Genomic DNA, 26,789 nt, shown 5'->3' with positions numbered 1-26,789 from the left:
AACGTTTCTCAGAAACTAGAAATAAATAATGACGGATTGAAAGTATGAAAAAATGGTTATATAACATGTAGTTTAGAGATATTGACATTTAGTCGATAATATTGATAGGTCGTATTAAACAGTTTGAGCTGCTTGTTTCCTTCGCGCTCAAACAGTTTAACGTGATTATAAAGATAATCCATAAGTTAACGTCCGATTAATGTCAAAATTTCATGATAAGTGTTATATGAAGGAGCAGTTAACAATCGAGTCGCATTATGTGAATTGGAACGAGACAAATAACAAGAAAAGAATAGTTTGAAATATAAATTATCAAGATTCTAAAGAAATTATAGAAAATCATAAAATCTATTAGATGAGAGTAGAACTGTTAAATGTAGTGGAAGCAATAATATTCCTAAGTTCTAGAATCTTAGATTTTAAGAAAGGATGGAAAGAATCTTAGCGCAATAGGAGATTCTTACTTGATCCGTGCCTCTTTAAAAATGGAGAGGTTTAAAGATAACGAGTCTCATTTCGTACGATAATCATCGTACGATAAAGAGTGCAATACGGTACAGGATATTCTGAAATAGAAGCTTTTACGAAAATTTCCGGTTAGCGAGAGAGCCACTGATTTTGCGAAACCCTGTGCATTTCGCTTGCTTTTACTATTGCACTTTATTGTACGTACAACGAGGCGATAGCCTCTGGGCAATCTTCTCTCGACATCGCGAAAGCACAGACACATTTTTCTGATGTGTCGCTTCGCTTCCCTTGAAAATAACAATGGAGATAGGATAACATGTGGAATTAATTTACTGGTGCAACTCACGTTTAAATCTCGTCACACGAGAAACTTTTGTGAGATTTTATTACATTTAAAAATAAATACTCTTTACTAAATTAAAAACAAGTATATTACAATATTTCAAACAATATTTATTGTACAAAAGTTATCCGCTAACATACATATTCACAAAAAATCATTCGCTAACATATTCACAAAATTATCTCCTACATATACATAATTGGCAAATCATACGACTAGAAAAATTATTCGAACCAACACATATGGGTAAATGGTAAATTGTAAATGGCAAATTGTGAAATCAAAGTCGATTAACGTGTTAATTATTCGAAGTTTTATACATTCATAATTATATAAATGACAAGCTCTTTAAAGTATACATAATTAAATAATTTAAAAATACATATAATAAATACATATAATAAAGTATAAATATTAATTCATTCAATAAACGCTTTTTTGTCGAATTATTTGTCCATTTCGCAAATCATTTATGATGATTTCAATCATTTATTCTTTTCATATATCTCACACAAGTCTAACATTATATCATTCTTATTCATACGTTGTTTTTTAATATATTTTATTTCTTTTCAATTCTTCGAACTTTTCGTGAGGATATATATATACACACATAAGAAAAAATATGTTATAGAAATGTCTGATGTTTTCGTAGGAATTTATAGAAAAATCGCAAAGAATTTTTGAAATAAATATAACCGTCAGCAATACTTAAAATTATTTGGCAATTTCTGTATTAAAAATAAATATAATATATAGAATCATCTGTCAAACAAATATTTAACAAAATAAATGCAACACATTATTTTTACAATGCTTCGTTCTTGTAAAAAAGAGATACGCGTATGTGTCTTAATATTTGGACATCCACAATAAATACATGTTGAATTCTTGAATCTTTTTGATTGAAACAATCTGAATCGTTGAAGGTACGAACGTTTAAGACGTGTCTGAATCAGGAAATTAATGCGTTATAATCTCTATCATATAAATAGTCTTTACTATAATAGTCTTAAAATTTAAAGCTTACATTTGGTCTGAAGTGTCTACACGTTATGTACATATAATTACTCTACGATATTTTTATTATTGGCTAATTAGAGAAGGTCCCTTTGTTAATGAATTTCGATCTGACACGAGGGAGTTATAACTGTGATTAATACTTCCATAAAGTTTGATAATAGAGGTCACAGATTTTTTAATCGCAAGAAAAATAGTATTTTATTTTACATGAAAGACAATCGTATTATTTAATAGCCATAATCAACTGTTTATAGAATAATAATGATTTGGAACAATAATGTATTGACTACTGTAGATGAGGTATGTTTTCCATGTAGATTAATATATTATTTTGAGCCGAGCCCTTTAATTTTATACAGTGATACAATTACGTCAGAAAAAAAATAAAATGATAATCTCGTCAAGAGTTTTGCACTTCCCACTTTTATATAAATATGCGCGAAAAAATGTTACAGCAATATCTCGTTTTATTGAAGGCCGCTTTCCGCTGTGTGGGATTAAACAGTGTTGATTTTTCTCTTTTTACATGGTGACTTCGTTGCACTTTTAATTAAAGCGTCAAATAGCAGACAAGGGCCTTTAACAAATTTAGAGATGCTCGCATGAGTTTTCTAGTAATATCTCTCTCTTTTTAATTTGCTTTTAATTATCTTTTAGAGTGAACTTTTCAATTGAAAGGAGAGATAATGTACCGACAGCTCAATGAGCTCATCTCTTTAATTCCGTGCACTACAAACACGTGTACAAGTATGAATCTTACTAAGAGCTTTCTAGCACCGAAGTAATCGCGTATCATACATCCTCCAATGTTGAAGAAACTAGATACTAAGAGTAATCTCATTGATAACTGCTTGCCTTATTCCAACAGATAAAAATATGTAGGCTCTCCGAAAATATCTGACATTAGTTCCCGCACATGTATGTATATGTATGTATGTATGTATCATGTAAATCTATCAGTTATTCAAAATAGGTAATTATTTCGTTTCATCGATATTCGAATATTCGTGGATATGACGGCAAATATTATTATAGTTTTTATCTGTGGCTTTAGAATAGTATGCTTTGTACTTTACGACAGCATTAACCGCGAAAAATTATGACATATCAAAACGAGATTCAGAATCAAACCCATTACGTAACAATGAAATTTTAATGACCGTTGTGATCGTTAAATGTAAACGTACGGTCGTATATAATGCGCGGATTACGTATCGCATTTCATACATCGACGGCCACAAAGCTCGATTAACAAGCCGACCAATACATTCAACATCAATCCGTTCGACATTAGCTAAATTAATAGGCTCTATAACGTTGTTTAATTAAATCGCAAGAAATGAATGCGTATTCGATGATTCTCTATATTAGCGACAGATTATGAATGCGTTTGCTTTAGATGCTCACGTGAGATAAGCTTCATTCTATCTTTATCACTCATTACATGCGTTAAAATGATAAAATGAAACTTATAAAAGCACCCAAAGCGAACACTGAGAAAAATGATCTGATTGAATTAAATAGTAATTCTGAAAAATGGACGATTCAGAATTTTTTAGTCAAAATCTATTAGGATTCTGGTTGAGATAATCAGAATTCTGATACAATAATTATTCTGATTAAAGTAAGAATTCTAATAAATTTTCCCAGAAATATTGTATCAATCAAAATTCCATTTATCTCGACTAGACCAGAAAATTCTGATTTGTCCATTTTCAACCAGACATTTTTTTTCAGTAAACACATCCTATTTTTTACGCGCGAGTGAAGATTTTAAATAATAATCCCTGAGAGCGTGTGTTAATGGCATTGGCAAGTTCTACAGATCAAAAAATTATGCGCGCCCGATGCGTCTAACCGATTTACTGCCTTGTGTGTGCAGACAATTTGCGAGAGCCCGTACGTACGTCTACAAGTAGAATAGATGCTACACGAGACTTCGTCTCTTCGAAGAACGAAGTAATTTCTACAGTCAGCTCCCTACGGCAGATTAGATTTCGAGAAAAAAGAGGAAGAAGAAGGAAAAGTCTCCACGTCTATAATTATGGCTACGAGAGTAAGAGATAGAAAGACAGAGACAGAGAAGGAAGCTGGAGTGCAAAATTGGATAGAAGTGAATAAAGTTGATCGATCGATTTTTTTTTTCCAACTGATTATACTTCGCTCGCTCGTCAGATCACGCCATTAAGCATGTTAATTAAAAATTCTGAACCATGTCCGAATAAATCATTACAATGAAACGATCTACCAACGCGCAATCGCGGTAACTCGTGCAGCTATGCTCGTGTTCTGCAGTTCCATTGTTCGGCTAGTGAAACTCCCGAATATGTCATTAACGAATCGTCGAGTAACGAATGAAAATTCAACGGTGTTCCCCGAGCGAATTCGTTGAAATGCCCATCATGTATCATTCATGCAATCGACGCTCGGTAAATAGTCTCATTATTACATTTAGCCCGTGGCAAAAAGGCGGCGAAAAAAACAAACAGGAAAAGAAAGAAAGAAAAGAGACGCGATGAAAAACGCTCTTCAACATCCGTCCTTCTGTTGCGTGTCCACACGACGCGCCTTTAATTTCCGGAGAACACCTAAAGACCCGACGTGCACTTGTGAAGTCATTTCGCAAACGCAGAAAATGGATGCGAAATATTTCTCTGACCGAGACTAGATCGTTTTTCATCTACAAAACGAGCGAGCGAAGTCGATTGCGCTTATCGCGCATAGGAGAAAATGAGGGAAAGCCAATATTTCATAGCCGGCGTTTAAATAGAGATTATTTATCGCATTTTGATGGTTCAATAAGGGCCATCGGTGCTCAGGGCTGTGGTATCTCTCAGAAGAATCCATAAAAGAATACACGAAATATAAGTGATAAAAGTGGAGTCGAAAGCGATTACGAAAGGATTTCACAGCCGTATTTCGTCCAAGGTAGATTCCGTGATTGGACCATCGTCACGGAATCAACGTCTTCTTCTCCAGGCCCTGGAAGAAGTCGCGATTAAACGCACGTCGCTTTGTATCCGAGCACGACGTCGGACGTCTTGCTGCAGGATGGACGATCAAAGTGCACGGAGTTGTTCCTCTCTCTGATCGTACTTGATTTCGCCAGGCTGTCCTGTTTGCCGTCCGTCACGTTGTTACTGCTGCTGCGCAGGTCTCTACGTGATGATGATTTCCCAAGAGTCTCGATTCTGTCGACGTTACTGAAGCTCAACCGTCTGTCCTTTTGCAAAATATTCCTACTGCTCGATTCCTCGTCCCTCTCCAGGAAGTTGCACACGCTGACGCGTCTCTCCCGCAACAAAGACTTGCCGGGCGGAAACGTGGGCCTCGCCAGCACGTCCATTCTGTCAAAGTGACAGATGCTGTTGACACGATCACGCTGCAGCGATTTCGCCAGAACATCCGTCCGGTCGAAGTGGCAGATACTCATGCCGCGCTCGCGCTGCAATACTGGCCTGGCCAGGACGTCCATCCGGTCGAAGTGACAGATGCTCATACCACGATCTCTCTGCAGCGGTCTGGCCAGGACGTCTGTTCTGTCGAAGTGACAGACACTCATACCACGCTCGTGCTGCAACGTCGGCCTTGCCAGGACGTCCATGCGGTCGAACTGGTAAGCGCTGGATCGACGCTCGCGCTGCAACAGTCGCGATGTCTCGCCGATAGACCTAAGGGTCCTCAGCGTATCACCGTCGCTTTCCTCTTCGTCGTTTTGCATCCCCGTACCCTCCGCGTGCACCAACGACTGCAGATCGAACGCACTCTTGGCTCGCCTAGGCGTTTCCTGACTGCCCGGCAGCAACGACATGCTCGAACCCACGAACACGCTGTTCTGGCGCAACCTGGCAGCCGGCCCGGCGGCCGAGACGCAGCTCACCTGGTGCACCGGATGCTCCATGCAGTAGATGTTAAACTTCGAACTCCGGTGCTGCGAACAAGAGGAAAATCCCAACGAATCCTGACACGGTCTATTTATCGCCGTGTGAGATCTTGAAACATAGTTTACAACAGTATCGTCACGACGTTATATCCACAGTAAGTTATTTTTAAAACAATAGTTCACGACAAATGTGCAACGCGACGTAAAGTTGACATCTTTGTATCGATTTTATGCGATACGGCTAAAAATATGTATACGCAGCTGTAATATATGTCGAGTGTATGTAATGCCATCAAAGTCGTTGAGCATTGATGACAACTTGAATGGTTGAAACAACGAATAATGCAGCATAATGTACCTGATTAAGCATCAAATTATTAAAATTGCTTGTCAATTTAATTCGCGATATTACTACAGCAGTTTAATTGCGTTTAAGTCCGGAAAACCAATTCGAAATGACTATAAATATGATATATATGCAAGTACATATATAGTATACATATATAATAATTCAGATTGAATTATTTAAGCATTAAAGATGTAGTTTTGACCGTTACGATCATTACTTATAGTTCTTATTTCTTATTGTTGAATTTTCAATTATACGGTCCAGTAAAATTTTTATTGATAAACACTGATTGCTCTCAGACATATGAAATATATATATTCTGAAAGGTGATTTCAATTTGCACAACAGTCAGCAACAGTTGACAATATTGGCAACAATTTGAAAATGGAAGGAAATAAAATGTTATTCGGTCATGCATTTTTATTTCCGTAAAGATATAAAAATGAAACGAACTTAAAAACAAGATATATGCCGTGTACGGAAAAGAATTGAATACATGTGCCAGAAGTGATTTGTCAAATTTCATTTCAAGAGAAATTGATTTCAAAAATGCTCATCATTAATATTGATCCTATAAAGGAAGAACAATGAAGTTTGTTGAAAGAATGACTTTGCTGGATATTAACAGCTGGTACTGATGAGAGACTTATATCCGTGATGTGCTTTTACCCTAAAATGCCCTAAATGATGGTGTCGAACAGCTGTTTAGCTATAGATCGAATATTGCATAAAGATCTCTTCCATTATCCTGTCGAATACGTAACGAGGCAATATGAGGCACAGAATTAGATTTGCTATCAATCGAGAAATCTAATTTTCTGTTTCTATATTAAGAAATAATTTTGCTGAAGTTTGAGAACTAAAAGGTTAGATACAAATCTGAAAATAATTTTGTTGAACCATCAAAATAATTACAGGAGAATGTCAAGCATAATGAGTAATTTTGCAAAAAGTTTTGACATTCTATCAACCAGTTTAAGCGTTCTACACTATTATTTTCAGATTTGTATCTAGCTTTTGTAGATACTACAGCAAAATCATCCCTTTCATGTGAAACGAACAAAATAGTATACATTTAATTGACTAAAAATATTTTTAACTAACATTTTACATTTTGTTCAAAAAACTGAACGAACTTATAATCTCATAATATATATCTGTATATACACGAATAGGATGGTTATGCTAAAATATTTAAAAATTTAATTGAATACAGATCTGAAATAATTTTAGATTATTAAAATAATTATGTAGAACGCTCAAGTTGGTTGTTCTAAGAATGTCAAAGCTTTATGCTGAATTGTCGATTATGCTTGAGTGTGCTACATAATTATTTTTAATCCAACATAATTATTTTATTTATAGATCCAGTTAAATTTTTAGATACTTTAACAAAATCATTTCTTGTCCCGTAAGTTTTTGACAAGCGCTTTTGTGTAAACAGAGTGGACTAAACTGAGTTAGTCCACTCGAAAAGTACATTTTTCAATTTTCGTAATAATTAATGAGATTAATTACTATAAAAATCATTAAATATTGATTTTCAATAATTTTTTATTCAAATACTATCAACTTTCCAGAAAAATAGCGAAAGACAAAAATTATTTATTTTCTTCTTATAAAGAGAAGTTTTTCAAAATTTTTAATACCGTATTTTCTCATGTTGATAAAAATAAGAAAATGCAGTACTAAAAAGTTAATAAAAAATTCTGAAAAAATTTTATAAACGATTTTTGGTCTTTTGCAATTTTTCTGTAATGTTGATAATATTTGAGTAAAAAATAATTGAAGACCAATATTCGATAATTTTTAGTAATTAATATCTTGTTAACTATTGCGAAAATTGCAAAATGGTAGAAGACTTTTCAACTCAATTTAGTCCGCTCTGTTTACACAAAAACGCTTGGCAAAACGGGACACCCTATACATAGTCGCAGTCAAAATAAATAATGGGTTAATTATGTGAGTGCTCCAACAGAAACATTTGGATCAGAGATATGTAACAAGATACGTGACTGGCTAACTGTCGGTGGAGATGGGTTGTGTTGGGCGGACGTGACTTGATATACAGAGACATATGTGTACGTCAGACACGTTGACATGATTTTCTAGTAGACGCGATAGCGGTTTAATGGTCGTGACAGTATTGTTGTGATAACGAGAGGAATTTGTTTTATAAAAGCCTCGCGGTTAGCGGAAGTAATATTGTTCCTTCGTAAATGAAGTTTCCCAACGCGATCGAAGTTTCTTCGTAGGCCAAAATCGGGTTACAACGCCATTCTGTTGAATTCTATTATAACCAGGGGGAAAGATTACGTTACAAAATTTTCTCGTGGGACGTAAATAGGACATTTTAAGAGTCTGGGTTTATGATACCGGTGCCACCGCTAAACTATGTAGTTGAAAAGCAATGAAAACTTTGTGCGATATACACACACCAGCGCTGCTTGCGATTTTCATTGCAAGTTGTGAAAACGTTATTCTAGCTAGACGCTCAGCGTAGGTTGCTACTTGCTGTCGCGATGGATTTTATAAGACGCAGTGCTGCATCTTCCGAGATTACGGGTGTCGCGAGTTCGCTGAAAGGGATGACGCTGCATTATATATATTATGCAAAAGAGGATGGAGACGCGTATTCCATGCGATGCTTTGCTCAATTTACGGTTCCTCTATCACGAGTGATTCAACGCGCATATTAGATAAACAGAATCAAATGTACCAATAAAACATCACAGCACAGGTAAACGAGGGAAGTAGCAAGACGAGATTTTTCATCTTATACCTTATATTTTTTAAACGACGAAAAGACTACAATTTTTCTTTTATGATGAAAACTGTTCACGTTTGTAACGAAACGAGAGAGAATTTGCGAAACTAATTACTAATTACTCAGATCCTGAATTATACGATTACTGGTGATACTTGGAATAAATTCCCACGATCCTGATTATCGGAGAATGTTCAACGTTTGAGCGTGTATGGGATGTTCAATACACAATGAAATGGCTCGACCACATTGAAATTCGCTAAATATCTTCGACAATTTATTTGATCTCGACAAGCCGTTCATCATCATTTATGCGTGATTTTCGATCATTTTGCTATTTATAGAAATGATGCATAGACAAACAGAATACCACTGATGATAATTAGGAAATTATGGAATTATTGTATAGCATTTATCGCAGCACGACCAGACAAAATACGAAGAAATTGTCATTTTATACGTGTCTGATTATATATTATGTATACAATGTACTTCATTATCCTCTTTAGCAAATATCGTATCAGTTATTTGATGGGAAAATATATTTCGGTAAAATTAATTTATTCATACGATTGAAAGTCGCTGTAAGCTCCCTTCAACAGTTTATTCCTCGTAGCTTCCTCATCAATCATGAAAATTGAACGAGATATTAGTTAACGCGGCTTCAGAGGATTACTGATCTGGGAACGCGTATACACATCAGAAATATGACGGGATAATATCTCCCAAATGAAAACGCGTGTAATATGTACGACATTGCTTTAAGGTTTTAATGGAACGATGTAACTGCGCACAGCACGCACTCGTATACTTAGAATGACAAATTGTAGGTTCCATGCGCAGACATGTGCATATCGCTTCATTACACAGATGCTGTCTTGAATATTGCATGTAATATAATGCCGTTATTCGCCAGCATTAGCATAATCGTAATACCTCGTATAAATTGATCTCGACGTAACAAAATGTTGTTACGATGGATTTAATATTAAGATAAAAAAACTTTAAGATATATGTCAATTAATAATATATTAATTTATTGTACAAATAGAAAGTAATTTTGATTCCAGTTAGATGAAAACGTAAATTACCAATTGGAAGATTTATGGATATATGAATTTATGGATAAACGTCCGAATACGTAGATTCAAAATCTGTAGATTTATGGATATATTCAGAAATCTACTTAATCAGTAAAAAGATATTCGTTTGCACAGAGTTGGAATATGCATGATAGGTAGTCAGCAATGGTGTTAATATGCCAGACTGTGTACGCGACACAAACTTCCCTCTAGAAACTCTAGAGTTACTAACCGCATCTTGTAATCCCCTGAAAGCTCATCATGTACTCACTAAAACAATTTAGAGAATAATAGTAAATCTATTCGCATCCTATATATTGCAAATAGACGATTGATCTTCTTTTTAAGATGTTGAATCGACTATTGAAAATCCTCGCGGGACTCATTTCAATCAGGTATATCCGAATCCTCTAGTAAACTGGACTTCAGTGAACTCGTCCCATGATCAACGCAACGATCCGACATTCGATAATTTGAGTACCTCTTGTAACTACATCGGAACGAAGTTTCACTTACGAAGGACATTCAGAATGATAGTAGTTTGCGAACCAGGATAATTTAAGAGTCGGTTTAAATAAAATTACGTGAAGTATCTTGAGGAAAATTTTCATTTAGTTTCATTAAATACAGAACCTTCGTCAGTCGATCGATGTGCGTCACCGATGAACAACTGTTTCCAATTTTTCTCGCATCACATCAAAGTTAATTTATCATCATTATAAGCTTGTTAAGCCCATTATTATCCTAAAGTATGTAGCTCTATATAGATTTTTCGTTTAGTCATGGTTTATGTCGTTAGGGCATCAATATTTTGGTACAGCCGTGCGTGTCCAAATTAAAAATAGTTTCGAGCCAACTTCCCTCGGATACCATCTGCAGACCGTAGTGAGCAATTTTAAGATACGCGATTGACCGATTCGATAGTCCGAATCGAGGTCGATTGTATGTTTCTGACATAGTAAACGCCAATGCAATCGAACGTTTCCGTGATTGAATTACCATGGACGCAGAAATACATATTGGCGAACGGTGATTCCTATCTAAAAGTAATTGCTAGAAGCTCACGGACGAGAAATATACGTTCGTGTAACGTTTCGTTCACACACATTGTTCTATTCATATACATATATATTGTAAAAACACTAGAAACAAAATCTACTTCTATAACATTTAATATACCTTTTATATGAAATTCAAACAAATCTGGGATCATTTTGCCGCTTGTATGATGCTCGCGCGATTAATTGACGCGATAAAAAATACAATGTCAATATTGGGAAGCAAAATTTTCGACACAAAATGAACGAATAGTTACATAGCGAGTTCGTAAAAACCTCGATCGATATACAGCGCGACGAGATAATCGGGTTTGTGAATTTTGTTGTTGAGCACCTATTTTGGAGTATGTATCCCATTCGTGTCGTGATTTTCCTTTATATCGGTAAATTCAATAGCAATACGTGGAACTGACATCGTGAAATATTTGGCGCATCCTACACGCCTATAAAAGTCGATTACAGACGCAATGCATTATTCGCTCGAAAAATTTGTTTTCTAAACCGCATGAATAACAAAACACGCATGTCAATGCAATAATATCGTAAAAAAATTTGTTACGCAAATATGATACATTTATATTTGTTATCTAAAATCTCTCTCTATGGAGTTAAAAAATAGCTTATATAATTCCAATATAAATGAAAGATTATTCGCATGGCAAATTCTCTTGTTCCAATTTGGATTTTATTTATGTTTTCATGATGGAGTAAGCAAATATATTTGATTAAAAAACGCGTCTTGTTTTTTTATTTTTACTTTGAAACTTGATCCAGAAATCAAAGCGTAATTAAAACAGTCTGATCTGAAATTTATATACTGACTGCCAAACGGATATCCATTAGGTTGTAATTAATTAGGCCAATTAGACTAATTAAACTGATGGCAGAGAATGTACGCGTTTAAGTTTGTATTAAACGTAGACGCAGAGTAAGGCAGAGAAAAATTTATAACTTAAGTCGTGAAAGACTGTTAGTCTCTAGATTATAAGCTTTTTTCTGCCTTACCCTACATCTACGTCTTATGACATCTCATTCTCTGCCATCAGCTTTAGTCTGCAAAGCGATCTCAGAACATTCTGATAAATTGCTTCGTACATTGTTTACACGTACTTTTTATAACAAAAAATGGTTATCTTCTTAAAATATGGTTATCTGGAATGAAGTCGATTACAAAATATATGTTATCTGACTGCGATGAGAAGCGGCCGTTCCGACGGGAAACCATTTGTGAGTCAATTTATAACAAATACGCAACAGTAAATCCTCTCGTTTATTTTGCATTCATCTATGAATGATAAATAAGCTGACATAAATGCGTTTGGCAGTTTAATGGCTACTACAAGATTTAGGAACTTCCAAAACGCGCAATTGGAATATAAAATGAATAGAGATATCGACGGTTTAACTTACTGAATACCTATAAGTATGTATTGTCTCGATTCACAGTCGACGATTGACGTCTTTACCCAAAAATTTATTAATTTAACATCCTTTCCCGAAAAGACATCATTAAGGATTAAACAGTAAGATTTTAAAATTAATTCCAATTTCTTTAAATTCATTTTTATAATTAATATTTGTTTTATAATTAATGTCGTTTTTGCGCAACGAATTTATTTTGTTCAGCGAACATTGTTCTATGACACTCCTGACTCGATTTCTAAGAATGGCACGATCCGAAACTGAAGTTGAATTACCATAAGGGTCCGATTAGAGATACGAGTGAATATATAATCGTACATGTAGAATTCAAATATAGAAACAAGGTTTACATTTACGTGACTCGCGTATCGTATGGGAAATACGTTATTTCCTGCGTAAGTTCGTACTAATAACGTCCAAGTTATTACTTGCTTATATCATAACATACGAGACATTGCATACGCGTGTATTTATTAGATTATTAAACTTTATTGAAAAATAAATAATAAGCTTTACGGTAATTCTAAACTAAACGTTATTCAAAACTTGGTACACACACATTTATCTTTTCTCTCTCTCTGTCTCTCTCTCTCTCTCTCTCTCTCTCTCTCTCTCTCTCTCTCTCTCTCTTTAATAATAATATATAACATTACGTTTTAGAACATTTAAGATACATGGTGTTTAACCGAGGTATATATCCTGGGTAGGTTTACGGTGGTTATTACTCTGGTCTCACGAGTTTGCCAATCTTCTTTAACGGTGATTTAACATACCGAGTTTGCCCTGCAGCTATGTGTTATAGTTCCATAATGCTCGTCGTTATTTTGGTAATTAAATGGAAAATAATCAGAATCTCTATACTACATGTATATAATATATCGGGAAATTTAATTTTCATCCCACTAACTGCGGTATTTGTATTCTACATAATGCATTTACCTAATTTACGCGCCACGAAGGGAAACTTCGCAAATTATTTAATTAAATTAAATACGGTCGATACGTTGCACAGAATTATATTGAAATCATAATATTTAAAGTAAAATATTAAATCAACCGTAATAATCATAACATTTTTAGCTAAAGTAAACTCAATTCCGTTAATTAGTACCTTTTAAATTTTATCCAATAATACAATCAATGTCTTAAATTAGGAATTAAATAAAATAATTAAATTATTTCCTAAATGAAAACCATTAATTTACTCTTATTTGATTCCATTAGTCGCTAGTTATCGTTAACATCTCTGGATATATATATATACTGATACATAATCGCTCGCAGCGTCATATAGAATACGATCTGACACACCGAGAGCTGCTTGCGCTACATACACATTTACACGGATTGTGTCCATTATGGTAATCCGACGATGCAATTCGGTGCGTTCCAACAACTGCATAAACATTCAGTATGCTATCCATACGGAATAAGGGAGTAAATGCGGGGAGAAGAGCGCGACACGAAACGCACTTACCTGGAGTGGGCTTGAGTCGATCATGGTGCAGCTTTGTCTATGTTGTTGCTGAAATTTCGGCTGGTACGGCTCGAGCATGCGGATCTTGCCCCATCGATTGAAAAACAGAGCGATGGCAGCCACCCATAGAACCAGGACAAGAACGACAATCAGGACCTCCTCGGCTCGTACCACTACCGCGCCAGGTTCTGCAATTCCTGATTAAATCCTCTCTCGTTTCTTACGATAAAGTGTACAAAAACTATACAATTATAAACAACAAATGAAGTTATAAGTTTATGTGAAAGATCAGTGTTTAATGAGTGCACAGCGTGTGCATTATACTCCTATTAATATAGATTAGTATTAAGATTAAAGTTAATCCAACGACCACGATAATGTGACCTAATTTCTCGTGTGCATCCTTTGATCTACGAGCCAACTTATACGCGAACGTGTCTGGCTGACTGCGAGAGAGAAAATAAACTCAGGAAATATCGCTCAGGGATACAATTCAATGTTCAGTCATATGTAAACCTTTGTTGGCGGTCGTATAATGCCGTCTAACGATGTTTCATACTACGCTCGTATGGCAAACGATCGAACTGATAAATTGATATCCACCGTCCTATGTGGTCGAAACGGGACCGAGGAGAGAACTTTACTTCACAGGCTATCATGTAGAAAATCAAACGGAGAAAAAGGAGCAGACAGATTCCATTATATTGTACAATGCATACTCATTCCTGGCATCCATGATGTATGTAGAGTATACATAGTTCGAGATGACATTCTATACATAATTTATATCTGCTTTAAATCTCCTCTCTTTGTGTCCCCCGAGCAACAAAACTTTTCATACATTTTCAAACTTACATACTTATTAAAGAATTGAAATTTAATTTAAATTAACATCTGCGAAAACACAACACGTTACAAAATTTTTCATTCCTTTTTCTTCGTAGCATGTTAAATTATATCGCAGGTGGTCTACTGCAAATTTAATCACAAGTACGCCAAATTTATGTGAAATTTTTTTTCATGTTTTCATTCCTCAAGAAAAATTACATGATCGATCATCTGTCACCAACAACTTTCCATGAAATCTCTGGAGTGTCGTCAAGTATAAACATTTACAGTTTCACGTAAAACTAAAATAAATAGTAGTCGTAAAACGTGCCTAAACTAGAATTAGATTAGCGAAGATTCAATATGTATCGGAAAGATTTATTACACGTTCTGCACATTATGCAATAATCGATTATTTACTCATTAATGTAATTTCCGCCGATCTATGGTACGTAAGTGGTACATCTGTTTACCGTGAAACCGTCACTTCGTCGTGAACGTAGATAGATTTCGTGAGAAATATCGTGAGATGTGAAATGATCCTTTCTGAATAATGCTTCGTTGATTGATGAAAATAAAATTGAATCGACGTGCAGAACAAAAACTCGAAAGATAGGTAAACATTGAAAACTCAATTACTCCACGAATCATTTCTTTTCGTCATTTGTTACGACAAAAATAAAGAGAGGTCACGTCAAAAATTTACACAAACAAATAATGTAAGAAGAATCGAGCTCTCGGAACCCTTGCAAATTGAAACATTATTTGTGATGAATGTTTCAGAGATCTCATCAAACTTTTAATTCCGGTTATGTTTCTCTTCTGTTGTTCGAGGTATAGCGATACCGATCAGATTAAAATCCGTGCCAAAACTTTAAATTTCAAGATAGTGATCATATGTTACTTTTCGTAAATGTTTCTTCAAAAATCCAAATAAACTTATTTTTCCGATAAGAAGATGAAAGAAGAAAAATTAAAAAGACTTCGGAAATCATAAATTTTTATTAAGAAAGAAGAATAAGAAAGATGAGATTAAAAAGAATCTTTATATCTTGCTTAACAAGACTAGTCAGAAAAATATCATGAAACATCAGAAATATATGAAAGTTATATACAAGATTACTCCCCCAGGATTATATGAAATTATTAGACTTACCATTAGGAAAGGTCGAATTGAGCTCGGTGGTGGCTTCCAATTCCGATGACATAGAACCGACAATGACAGCATCTGGTGCTTCCTTGAGCTCCACTTCAATCTTTGTCACGTCACCTGTAAACAAATATTTTAACTTGTCATTAATCATCCGACTGTCATAATTCAATTACAATAATAATTCAATATTAATTACAACAGTAATTAAAACTTTTTAATTAGGTTTTATCATCTGTTATTAGGGAGTTTTTGCAATAATGGATCTAGATACTACCTTTCCTTTCGTGTAGAAGAAAAAGAGGTAGTTATGATTACACAGAGAATTATGGAATACTATCTTGTATAGTTTGCAATGCAACTATAATTTGGGAGCAACTATCAAACTTTTTCACAGTATGCTTAAATGTTACTTACAACGTAGCTGGTCGTAAGTGTTTATTGTGTTGGCATAAAGGCTGCATTTTAGTTTTGCAGGTAAACAATTTGCAAGTGTCTACTCTTTACATTGACATAGTTTTCAGAAGTATGTTGGTATTAATTTGGTAATCTAGTTTGGAAGCCTCAAATATAGAGGATATATTATACATATTTTCAAAATATTAGAAAAGTTATGAAAGAATTATAGATTATTCTAGGTCGCGTTTAAAAATAATACGAAAAATTTAGCAACAGTTTACCATGTGGATTAAAGCTATACTTCAATAAAAAATAATGTTTTTTTTATTTGTGCAAATTTGTGTCTAATAAAAATATATAAAAATATATTATACAATAAGGATAAAAATCTCAATTTTTCTATATATTTTAAGTATTCTAGATGATTTATACGAAGTTACATTGCGATGCAGAGAATAATTATTTTGTAAATAAATAAAATATTTAATTCTTCTAAATTTTCATAATTAATCCCTGAATGTAACTTATAACATAAATTATTTTGAATAACTTATTAAAACTTTTGTCATTGCTTTTTAAATTCTAGTTTATAATAAAATTAGTAACAAATAAGATAAATAAACAATAAAAAATATTAATAAAAATAGAATATTATAAACACAACTTCCATACAGTTCATTTAAAGTATAAATACTAACATATTTGTAAAAACAGATGTAATACATTCGTAAATGATACCTATAATTGAACATTTGATAATAAATTACGTATTCATATTTCCGTATAAAGATATGACAATAGTTAGTGATAAATATTCCATATTCTTCTTTCATTCCATAACTACAACTATTGTCCGTCTTGAGTTATTTGTAAATTACGTTCGTTCTGCATATTCAAAAAATCTCTATTCATAATGTGATTGGTATCCCTCTATGATCAACTTGTATTAAAAGTAGTTATGTCACACGAATATCTACTGAGTTATTTCAATAAAACAAAATGGTATTCCGTAACCTCCTTTCTTACTCTATATATAATATATTATAATATACGTGAACATATTATATACCGCTTCCATCGGTATCGCTGTGTTTGCTTGGCGAGATCGTAACATGCCGATGTCTTTTGGGTCGATCGTTTCCCTCCACAATGAGATATTCTTTCCTGTGACGGCCTATAATTTAAAATAGATTTATTTAAGAAAAATATGTTATAATTGAAATAACTGAAATAAATCTACTTCTTAACTATTTCTTAGTTTATTCTTAAAATTTATTTCTATTAACAATCAATTATTTATCAGAATTCAGGATAAATATCTTTTTATAATTTTATGTGTCACGTATACAAAAAGTGTTTGAGAATCAGAAATACGCACGCATATAAATATTATTATACATTATACATTAAAGTACATTTAAAGTTATAAGTCTAATTCTATCTTGAAATCTGACCCGAATCATAAGTCTAAAAAGGGTTTAACTTCAGAACTGAAAGATATTTAATTTTAGAGCTTAATTTCTTTATTACTTTAATTGTTTTCGAAAAACATTTATCTCTAAAATATTGAAAGCATGTAAAAAAGAATTTTTCAGATTTATATGTCTGCTATTTGAATGAATTTATATGAAAAATGTCGCATTGCGTTTGAGAGGCAAAAATGAGAAATAGGACAGCGTGCATCTCGTAAAATGCAAAAAAAAAAAAAGAGAACGCCAGTGGTGCTGAAAATGTGCCTCTCCGTTCGCGCATTGCTCGCCCTCATGCATTATTTAGAGACCGTGCTCGACTACGTTTGATATATTGGTTACGTATCTCTGGTTCGCGTTTTCATCGCGAGCGGAAAGGGTTCTGTCGTGATAGAGCAACGGCGACATTCGTTTGCACTTTCGCCTATTGCGCGTACAGTTTCGACATTTTGGTTTAGTACGGTATTAAATCTTTCCCGATAAAGCAACTTCAAAATCCGTTTAAATTTCGCCCGCGCTTGTTTATCATTCTCCTATCATAAATCGCGTAGCAAACTGTTGTTACGCCTCGACTAACGCGCGATTAAAAGATCATTGATCGCATACGCTCGTCGTCTTTCTCGACTCTGAAATTATATGGCCACGCTTAAGTTTCGCGAATATTTTTCAAGCTTATGCCTTTAATAATAAAAAAGTTTATCGACCGCTATTGCAGCTCCGTAAATAATGTACGCGACTAATATAACTCGCGTACTATGATATGTCTATTAAGGAAATTGCTGTAAGGGCTTACGATCGGCCGTATGAAGGGGATTAAAATGTTACAGTTGCCGTTCACAAATAATGATCGCTGAAATAAGTTCCTCGATAAAGTTAAAGAGTTTACTCCGACTTCGTGACACAATTCTAAACGGACATCCCGTAACGGCAGCTACTTGCCAGGAAAAAAAAGCTTCCCTGAGTCTCATATTTCAGAGCAGAGAATCGTTTACCGTTAAAAGCCTGGTGGACAGCGAATAAGGGGTGAGAAAGTTGTGTCGAATGCGGGGATGCGCGTAAAGAGCACGCGAGTAATTACACATCAAGAATTTTCTTCTCTCTCTCTCTCTCTCTCTCTCTCTCTCTCTCGCTTTTTTTTTATCATTTTCTTGTGTTTTATTCTCCCGCAAACGATGGCGATAACGGCGAAGGAAAAGATAATCGCAACGCTTAAACGAAGCGCGAGATTTAATGGAGCTATAAAGTAGCCTTTTTTGTTTTCTTCGCAAAAAATCGATGACCTTGAAGTGATAAAATACATGAGCAATAAAAAAAACTTGAGAAATCAATGCGCATATGTTTAATAAATTTAATTATATCTTTATACTACGCGCTACGCATAAAATTCGCTGCAGTGCAAGTGTATAACTTACGCAATTTTATTTCCATAACATTATTTTTAGACCACAATTATGATGTAATTTTTGTTCGCCTACTTGAATATTACTTATTGATTGAAAATAACCAGCGTTATTAGATAAATTTATTATGTGCTGAAATCACCTTGATTTCATTATGTAAAGTCGGCTGACATGACGTGAGTCGGTTATATAACATAGGTATAATAAAGCAATACCGGCTCCCAAGGAGGAATGTATACACAAAGGTAATTCACTTTGTGTCGGAACAAAGCTGCCTTTATTATTTTCAACACACATTGACTATAATAATACGTATATGTCATAAAATGAACGCTGCAATTGTCTGCATAAAAATGATTATATAAAGGAAAGTTAACGATACTGACATCGAGCTCTCCTAATAAGTCTCTTATTTACTTCTCGTAAATTAAACATTACATTTTAGATTACTATTATTTATTATCATTTTATTAACATATTATCATTTTATTAATATTGATAAAAATAGGATTTATTTAAATAATTAGAGAAGAAAAAGATTTATATATTTATGTACTTGTTTCTATTCAAAATCAGCTAAAACTTTATATTTTTCTCTTTCTTATTTTTTTTTTATAGTTTTGAATATAAAATTAGGGTGCAACGTAAAACGACACCTATGATCTGTAAGACAGACTATAAATTAACTTAATAATATATAGTAATAACAGTATCGTGTTATTGTGTTAAATAAACATTCTTATCAAATTTGAAGGCGTTTCTGTATTTACGGGAAAAGTCTCTAAAAAAACTTTCACATTACATATTTGCGTTATGCGGAATAGCATAAAGTATGCATATGTACAAGTAACAAAAATATTTTATATTAAAGAGTAAAAGAATTCTAGAAATTTTTATATACATTAACGTATAGACATTTTATACAAATAATTCCTGTAAACGAAAAAGAATAAGAATAAGCGGCATTAAGGGGATCCTATTTACAAATTCAAAAATTCTTTTCCAGGATTAAAATATATGCATTAATACATGTCTGTGAGGTGGGGTTTATTCCGAGAGAACAACAAAAAGTTTTTCTTAAAATTTCAATTTCGAAATTTTTTGTCGTTCTCAGCATATAAACTCCATCTCATAGACTTTAAAAGAGAAAAAAGTAATTATTATATAAAAATTATGATTTAGTCAGACGGCTTTAGGATTTCCTTATGGCTTACTATTTATCTATTTCATTTTATAGCCAATTTTAAGCTCATTTTTAATTACTCTCTCTTTACAAAAAAAATTAATTATTACAAAATTCTAAACTGTATTATAAGAATATTCTTCTATATCATTGATAAAAGATAGTTTCTAGTTTGTATTTATCTTTCCAAAATTTTGTTTTTAGTTTTTGTTTTCTAGTCCAAAAGAGAGTAGTCCAAGAAATCTAGTCCAAAAGCAAAGTAATATGACTGTTATTAAGTAGATGACCTGCCTCTAATAGCTTACATAAATTTTTATTATTACAAAATTAATTTAATGCACTTCGCGTTAATCAACTTCCACCTGTTTTAATAGCATTATTACTCAAAACTTTTTTAAAAAATATGTACATATACATAACAATATATGTAGGTACATATAAATAATTATTTCTGGGAATCCTTATTTATTGTGGTGACTTTTTTTTATCACTAAAAGCACTGCATATTGGAATGCTTCAGGAAACCCTAGGATCGCAGAACATGAAATGCAAGAATGTTGAAATCTTGCAGCATCAGATAAAGCTTCTCAAGTTTTTATTCTATTTTATGAACAACAAAACGAAAATTTATAAATAAAAAATAATTATTATTTTATTGAAATTAAATGAGAAAATGCGAATGTTCTCTGGGAATTTAGAATTTTGTTAAGGAATTATAACAGAAACTGAAATACTCGCTAAAATACTTTTAAAACTTCTTATAATTTCTAATCTATAAAATTTGTCATAAAAAAACAAATATTTTATAAGATTTATGCGTTCCTATTTATTTGCGTTACATTTCAAAATAAAAATCGTATATAATATATGTATAATATACTACAAGTATACAATAGTTTTATACAAAAATAACGACAGTATTTACATAATATTTTTATACTTTTGTGTTTTAATATATTAAAATATATATTTCATCATATTCAAATATAAATAAACGTATATAGTAAAATATAAAATATAAAATATAAAATATATAATATATGTTTACGTAATAAAAACATTAAAATACATTAGTTAATTATGTTTATGTAATAAAAACATTAAAATATATTAGTTAATTTAAATATTACTTGTATAGAATTTTTATAATAATCTCAGAGAATGGTTGACCTACATACACTAAAGCTCTCTTCTTTTCTAAATGAGCGTTATTTCTCTACATTCATAACAGTTTTTCAACACTTCGTCACGGCAATCTTGAGAAATTGCAACTTTCATTTCTCAGACATCTTTTTCAGTACCATTAAAAAGGTTGAAGAGCGCGACAACGATCACTAAAACTGAAGAGATTCTACGCACTGACTGTAAGTCAGTCTTAGCTACAATAGAACACGCGCAATAAAGCATTACATGCAATAAAGTATAAAACCAGCATTAAGCTGATCCTATCCCTTAATCGGCAGGAATATTCTTTTCACAAGAAACAGATGCTTCATTTCAAGAAGAAAACATATAGTTCTGTTAAATAATGGAGCTTGAAAAGGACTTTATGATGTTTTAATATAAAGTTCTTGTTAATTCTCTTTTCTTCGAGAGTGCACTAAGAATACAGTGGACTCCATTAAAAAAATAGTAATAGGTATCGCTTTTTAGAATAAAAAGTTTTAAACATCTCTCAAAATATATTCTTTCAGACTTCATATTTAAAAAAAGATTTTAAATATTTTTATTTTTGTATTATAAGTAAACTGAAACTAAATTAAAAATAATATTTAATACCTTTCTCATGTATTTTAGTAATTTCGCAATTTCATGATTTCAGCCAAAGCATATTAATTAAATTGCATTTATGAAAAGCTGTGTCGATTAACTTCACATTTAGCAGTTGATAATGAAATACAATAATATTTGTCAGTAAAATGCAATGCTTTAATGTGGGAATTTCTGAAAATAAATTGAGCGAAACCGGTGCGATAAGTCGGCAAGGAGACAGAAACAAATATTGAAGGGTGCGATGGCGCGGTGCAGTTCTAGGGTTTAGCACAAAGTTTGCCATGCACATAGCATGCTTCGGTCACAGACACGATGAATGGCGTTTTGCGGTAAAGTACATTGTTCTGACCCACAGGGAATATACAACTGTTCAGCAACTCTTATAACTTTAAAATGTACGGAAATAATAATGCAGTTTTCAAACAAATTGATTCATCATCATAAATTATTCAATACAGGAAAAGGAAATTGATTATACAATAATTATATAATAATACTTAAAAATTAAATATCTATAATTCTTTTAATAAACTTAAAGATAAAATACAATTTAATTTTATTCAAATTGATCTCAGAGTCTGTGCGTATTTAATATCTTTAATAACTTCTCTTCTAATTTTACTTATTACAAATGTTAAACGAGAATAAGAGATAATTATTATCTAGTTTCTTGTTTATAATGTAAATTATTAAACACATTAAACATATAATAACAGTTATTTCAGAGTTAAATAACATTGAAAGAGAATCATATAGATGCATGTAAAACTAAAACTGCAGTTTCACGAATACTGAACAAAATGGAATTATTCCGAGTTTCTCAACAGTGATGTAATATGATATAAAGTTGTTATTTCGAGTACAACGAAACGCATTGCTTAATATGTTTTACATTGAGATCATTTGTTTCTTTTTATAATATAATTTGTTGAATAACAAGCATATCAAATTAAATCTTTTGTAAATTTTTCCTTCTGGCAATAGTGGTACAAAAAGTAAAAGAATCTTCAGAATATATAAAAAATGTAAGAATGTATGTATATATGTGTGTATATATATATATATATGTATATATGTGTATATATATTAGGTGTTGGAATTAATTCGTAGCGTTTTACAAGTGATGGGAAGTACTTTCATTAATGTATTTTTTAATGCTCATGTGAAATAAATAACATTCTTTCATTAAAAACGCTACGAATTAATTCCAACACCTAATATATATATATATATATATATATATATATATATATATATATATATATAGAGAGAGAGAGAGAGAGAGAGAGAGAGAAAATATGTAGAATATACAAATTTTCGAAACACACACATGTGTATCATTTATGAAAAAAATAATGTTTAAGGAACAAAAGAGAAGCTTTAAAAACTATATAAAGGAAATTGCACTTTCTTTTTCAAACATCTTATGTAAACAAGCGTCATTTTTCAGCAGTACTTATTATATTTATTCATAAATATAATTTGTTTATAAAGGATTTTTTCCCGAGATTTTGCAAGTGTATCTATAATTATAAATCTATCATGCAATATTTTTATGTAATAATGTAACATGTATATTGTGTATTATTGGATTACATTAAATTGTGTGTTACATTAAAACCTCCATTTTTTGCCTAAGGCGAAACGTGCTAATGTCCAAAAAAACAATGAATTTTGCATTCTACAATTTAAATACTGAAAATACACTTATTCAAGCTTTATTCGCGTTTTAAAAATTCTTGATAAGATTTCAGGTGTCATATCAAGTAACAAATTATTAATTAAAACTCGTAGAAAAGCACCCATCTGTTTCACTTTCCACATTCTCTGAAACGTTGAATAAAACTCTAGTACAGTTTATCGAATTTAATTAACCCTTCATTATTTGCATGTAAAAAACACCCCAAGCTATAAATTCGCTAAATATGTGAATGCTATTTATGCCATATATTTAGCGTAAATTGTTTTACAATCAAAGAACTTTTACAATGATCTTTATATAAAAAATGTATAGAACATTATATATCAATCTTTATTTAATTGTAAATCGTTAAAGAGAACAACAAAAATTGAAATATAATATTGAAATGTCTGAAACACCCAACACGAGGAACTACATTTAAAATTAAAATCACGCGAGGGGTTAATACAAGTTTAGCTTTATACACAAATTATTTCATATATGATATTGGATTTTATATTTTTCCGAGAAATGTAATATGGATTTTCATATTCCCTATGGATAAAAATCATAAGGAGAATCGCGTTGATAAAATAATGTAACATATTGTGATTATCTATATCTATCGTTATATCATCAGTTTGTTTATGAATAGAACAGAAATAGGTAGTGTGTGATCAGAGAAACAATGGCTACATTCACTAGAAAAAACAGCTTTGCAAAATTCTTTGTTGTAAAATTCTCTAATACGATTGATCTTGCCCTTAGTTCCTTATTGGATCTAAATGTATAAACCAATTATATTCAAGAATTTTATAACAAAGAAGTAAAGCTGCTTTTTTTGCTGAACATAGCCATTACGTCCTTCTGTTCAGTCTTTCAAGAAGGAAGCCACACAGGAAATAGCTATTTTGCGAAGTAAAGAAAAAGAAGCTTACAAGAAGCATTTAGATGAAACAATGCTCATGATATGTACTCATAATTCTTCCTCTATCATTCAGTTGGTTAAACGGAAAATTCACAAAACTATAAAACAAGGTCACAGTCTTTCGATGGAAGTGCCTCTTCACATCATCTTCCAGATCTTGTAACACGTTTTCGCGAAAATGATTTTATCTTGGACTACTCCAATTCAATTTATCGATAGAATATCACGAGACATTTACGTTCTTGCAAGAGATAGATTTTCTATTTTCTTCTAAATAATGTATGAAATATGTACATATTTCTTAATTACATTCACATTATTTCCAAAAAGAGTATATATATATATAAAAGTTGTCAAAAACACATATTATTTGTAAAAGAAAAATATTAAGAAAAAATAAATTTCAACAATACGACATTATTTTTTTTAATAACAAATTCATAGTGACATTATATTATACTTTTATTAGTAACAATAATGGTAACGTAGTTACATTATTTTATCAACGTTAACGAATATAATCGTTACTTTTTTTCGTTACTTTGTATATATATGTACAATATATGTACAATATGTATATAAGCGAATTTTAAAAGAGAATATTATATTCAGCCATGTTGCGAGTAACAAAAATAACAAGTTACGTGTTGCGAATAACAATAACACTAACGAGTTATTTTTTGCAATAGCAACTAGAGGAGGGTCGAGAAATTGCGAACACGAGGTAAATATGAACGACTATTGTAATATATAAGAGTAGTTCCCAGTGAGAAATGACAATGGAATCGGCATCAAATCGATGTCGATTCGACATCGAAATCATCAAATTCAATGTCAAAATCATCAAATTCGATTCGATTATCATTTCTCATTGGGTTACATTAGAGTACAACTTATTTTTCCAATGATAGTTTGATATACGCTTTATATATGTTACAATATACTCGTATGTATAACTGTAGAACGCACACGCCGTTTAAGGTAAATACTAATGTCTTAAGCCCGATTGCACGTTATTTTAATTTTAAGCGAGGCTCAAAACTCCCCTCTCTCTTCCTGTCTTTCTATCAGTTTTAAAAAAAGAAAAAGAAAAAATTAAGTTTCGCTTAAAGTCAAGCTAATATTAGTGCAATCGCCTTAATGTTATAATACTACCGTGGTTTCAGATACTATTACGTATTTTCGATAATTTTGATATAGAAAAAAATAAAAAAATTGTAAATATCTAAGAGAAAAGTTACATAAAATCAACAATTAATTTATCAGTTACAGAAACCTTTGAAAGGACACTTGATATTTAACTTACAATAATTAACATTTTTTTAATTTTATATATTAATTTATATATTAATATAAACTGTAATTTTTAACAAAACCATTCATCACTGACTCATGTGGCGACAGCAAGTTTTATTTTTGTTTAAACTTGTAGTTCATATTGACAGAATATAAATTATTATAATTTAAAGCCAAATAACTTTTATCTAGAGTATCTTTTTAATAAAAACTTCTATTTATTGATAATTAATCATCGGTTTTATTTAAGGTTTATTTTCCTTGGATTATTATTTGCAAATTACCTCATTTTCCCCTAATGATTATTTTTTTAATGAGTAACAAGTAACAATAATAAGTTATTTTTTTAATGAGTAACAAATAACAATAATAAGTTATTTCATAAAAATTTTAACTTTTCTAACTCTGGTAACAAGATTTAAAAAGCCATGATTTTAACAAGAAATATCTATAACAAGAAATATCTATAACAAGTAATACTGACTTTCAAAATAAGAATTGAATTCAACGAAAGAGATCTAAAATACGTCTACGAATACATCTACTATAGTATTGTTGCATTAACTTTCTAATGTATAGTTTCTCAGTCTTTTCATGAAAATAGGCATTGAAATTCCATCTTGAAGGAAACATCAATATTTGCATCAATTCTATTCTCGCTTTTCAGATTTGCAATCCTACGTGCACCAAGTCTTTCGTTTTACTGACGTTTTCAGTAACATTTTGATTGCACGATGTTTTGCTTTCTTTTACCGTTTCTCGTATTTGTAATGCATATGTATACTGTTTGTGCCAAAATCACGCTGCTGA

General features: G+C 32.0%; 1 protein-coding gene across 3 annotated transcripts in view; it reads right to left on the bottom strand.

Moving 5' to 3' along the window:
• Positions 1-900: 900 nt before the first annotated feature.
• LOC105145689 (hypothetical protein) overlaps positions 901-26,789 on the bottom strand; it is a 35,409-nt gene continuing 9,520 nt past the window's right edge. The window contains exons 2-5 of one of the 3 annotated variants that reach the window (XM_011055447.2): positions 17,319-17,423; positions 15,857-15,970; positions 13,873-14,060; positions 901-5,765 (exon numbers count right to left, since the gene is read on the bottom strand). In XM_011055447.2, the coding sequence (XP_011053749.1) occupies positions 4,833-5,765; positions 13,873-14,060; positions 15,857-15,908 (1,173 nt within the window). In that variant the 5' untranslated portion in view covers positions 15,909-15,970; positions 17,319-17,423 and the 3' untranslated portion in view covers positions 901-4,832. Of the gene's footprint in view, positions 5,766-13,872; positions 14,070-15,856; positions 15,971-17,318; positions 17,424-26,789 lie in introns of all 3 variants that reach the window. The other 2 variants (XM_011055446.2, XM_087414198.1) reach the window with 2 other exon arrangements.

This window comes from Acromyrmex echinatior, chromosome 15 (assembly GCF_024713525.1).
Source record: "Acromyrmex echinatior isolate Ae372 chromosome 15, ASM2471352v2, whole genome shotgun sequence".
NCBI lineage: Eukaryota > Metazoa > Arthropoda > Insecta > Hymenoptera > Formicidae > Acromyrmex > Acromyrmex echinatior.
The sequence above is the reverse complement of the archived record's forward strand: the minus strand, read 5'-3'. Positions and strand labels throughout refer to the sequence as shown.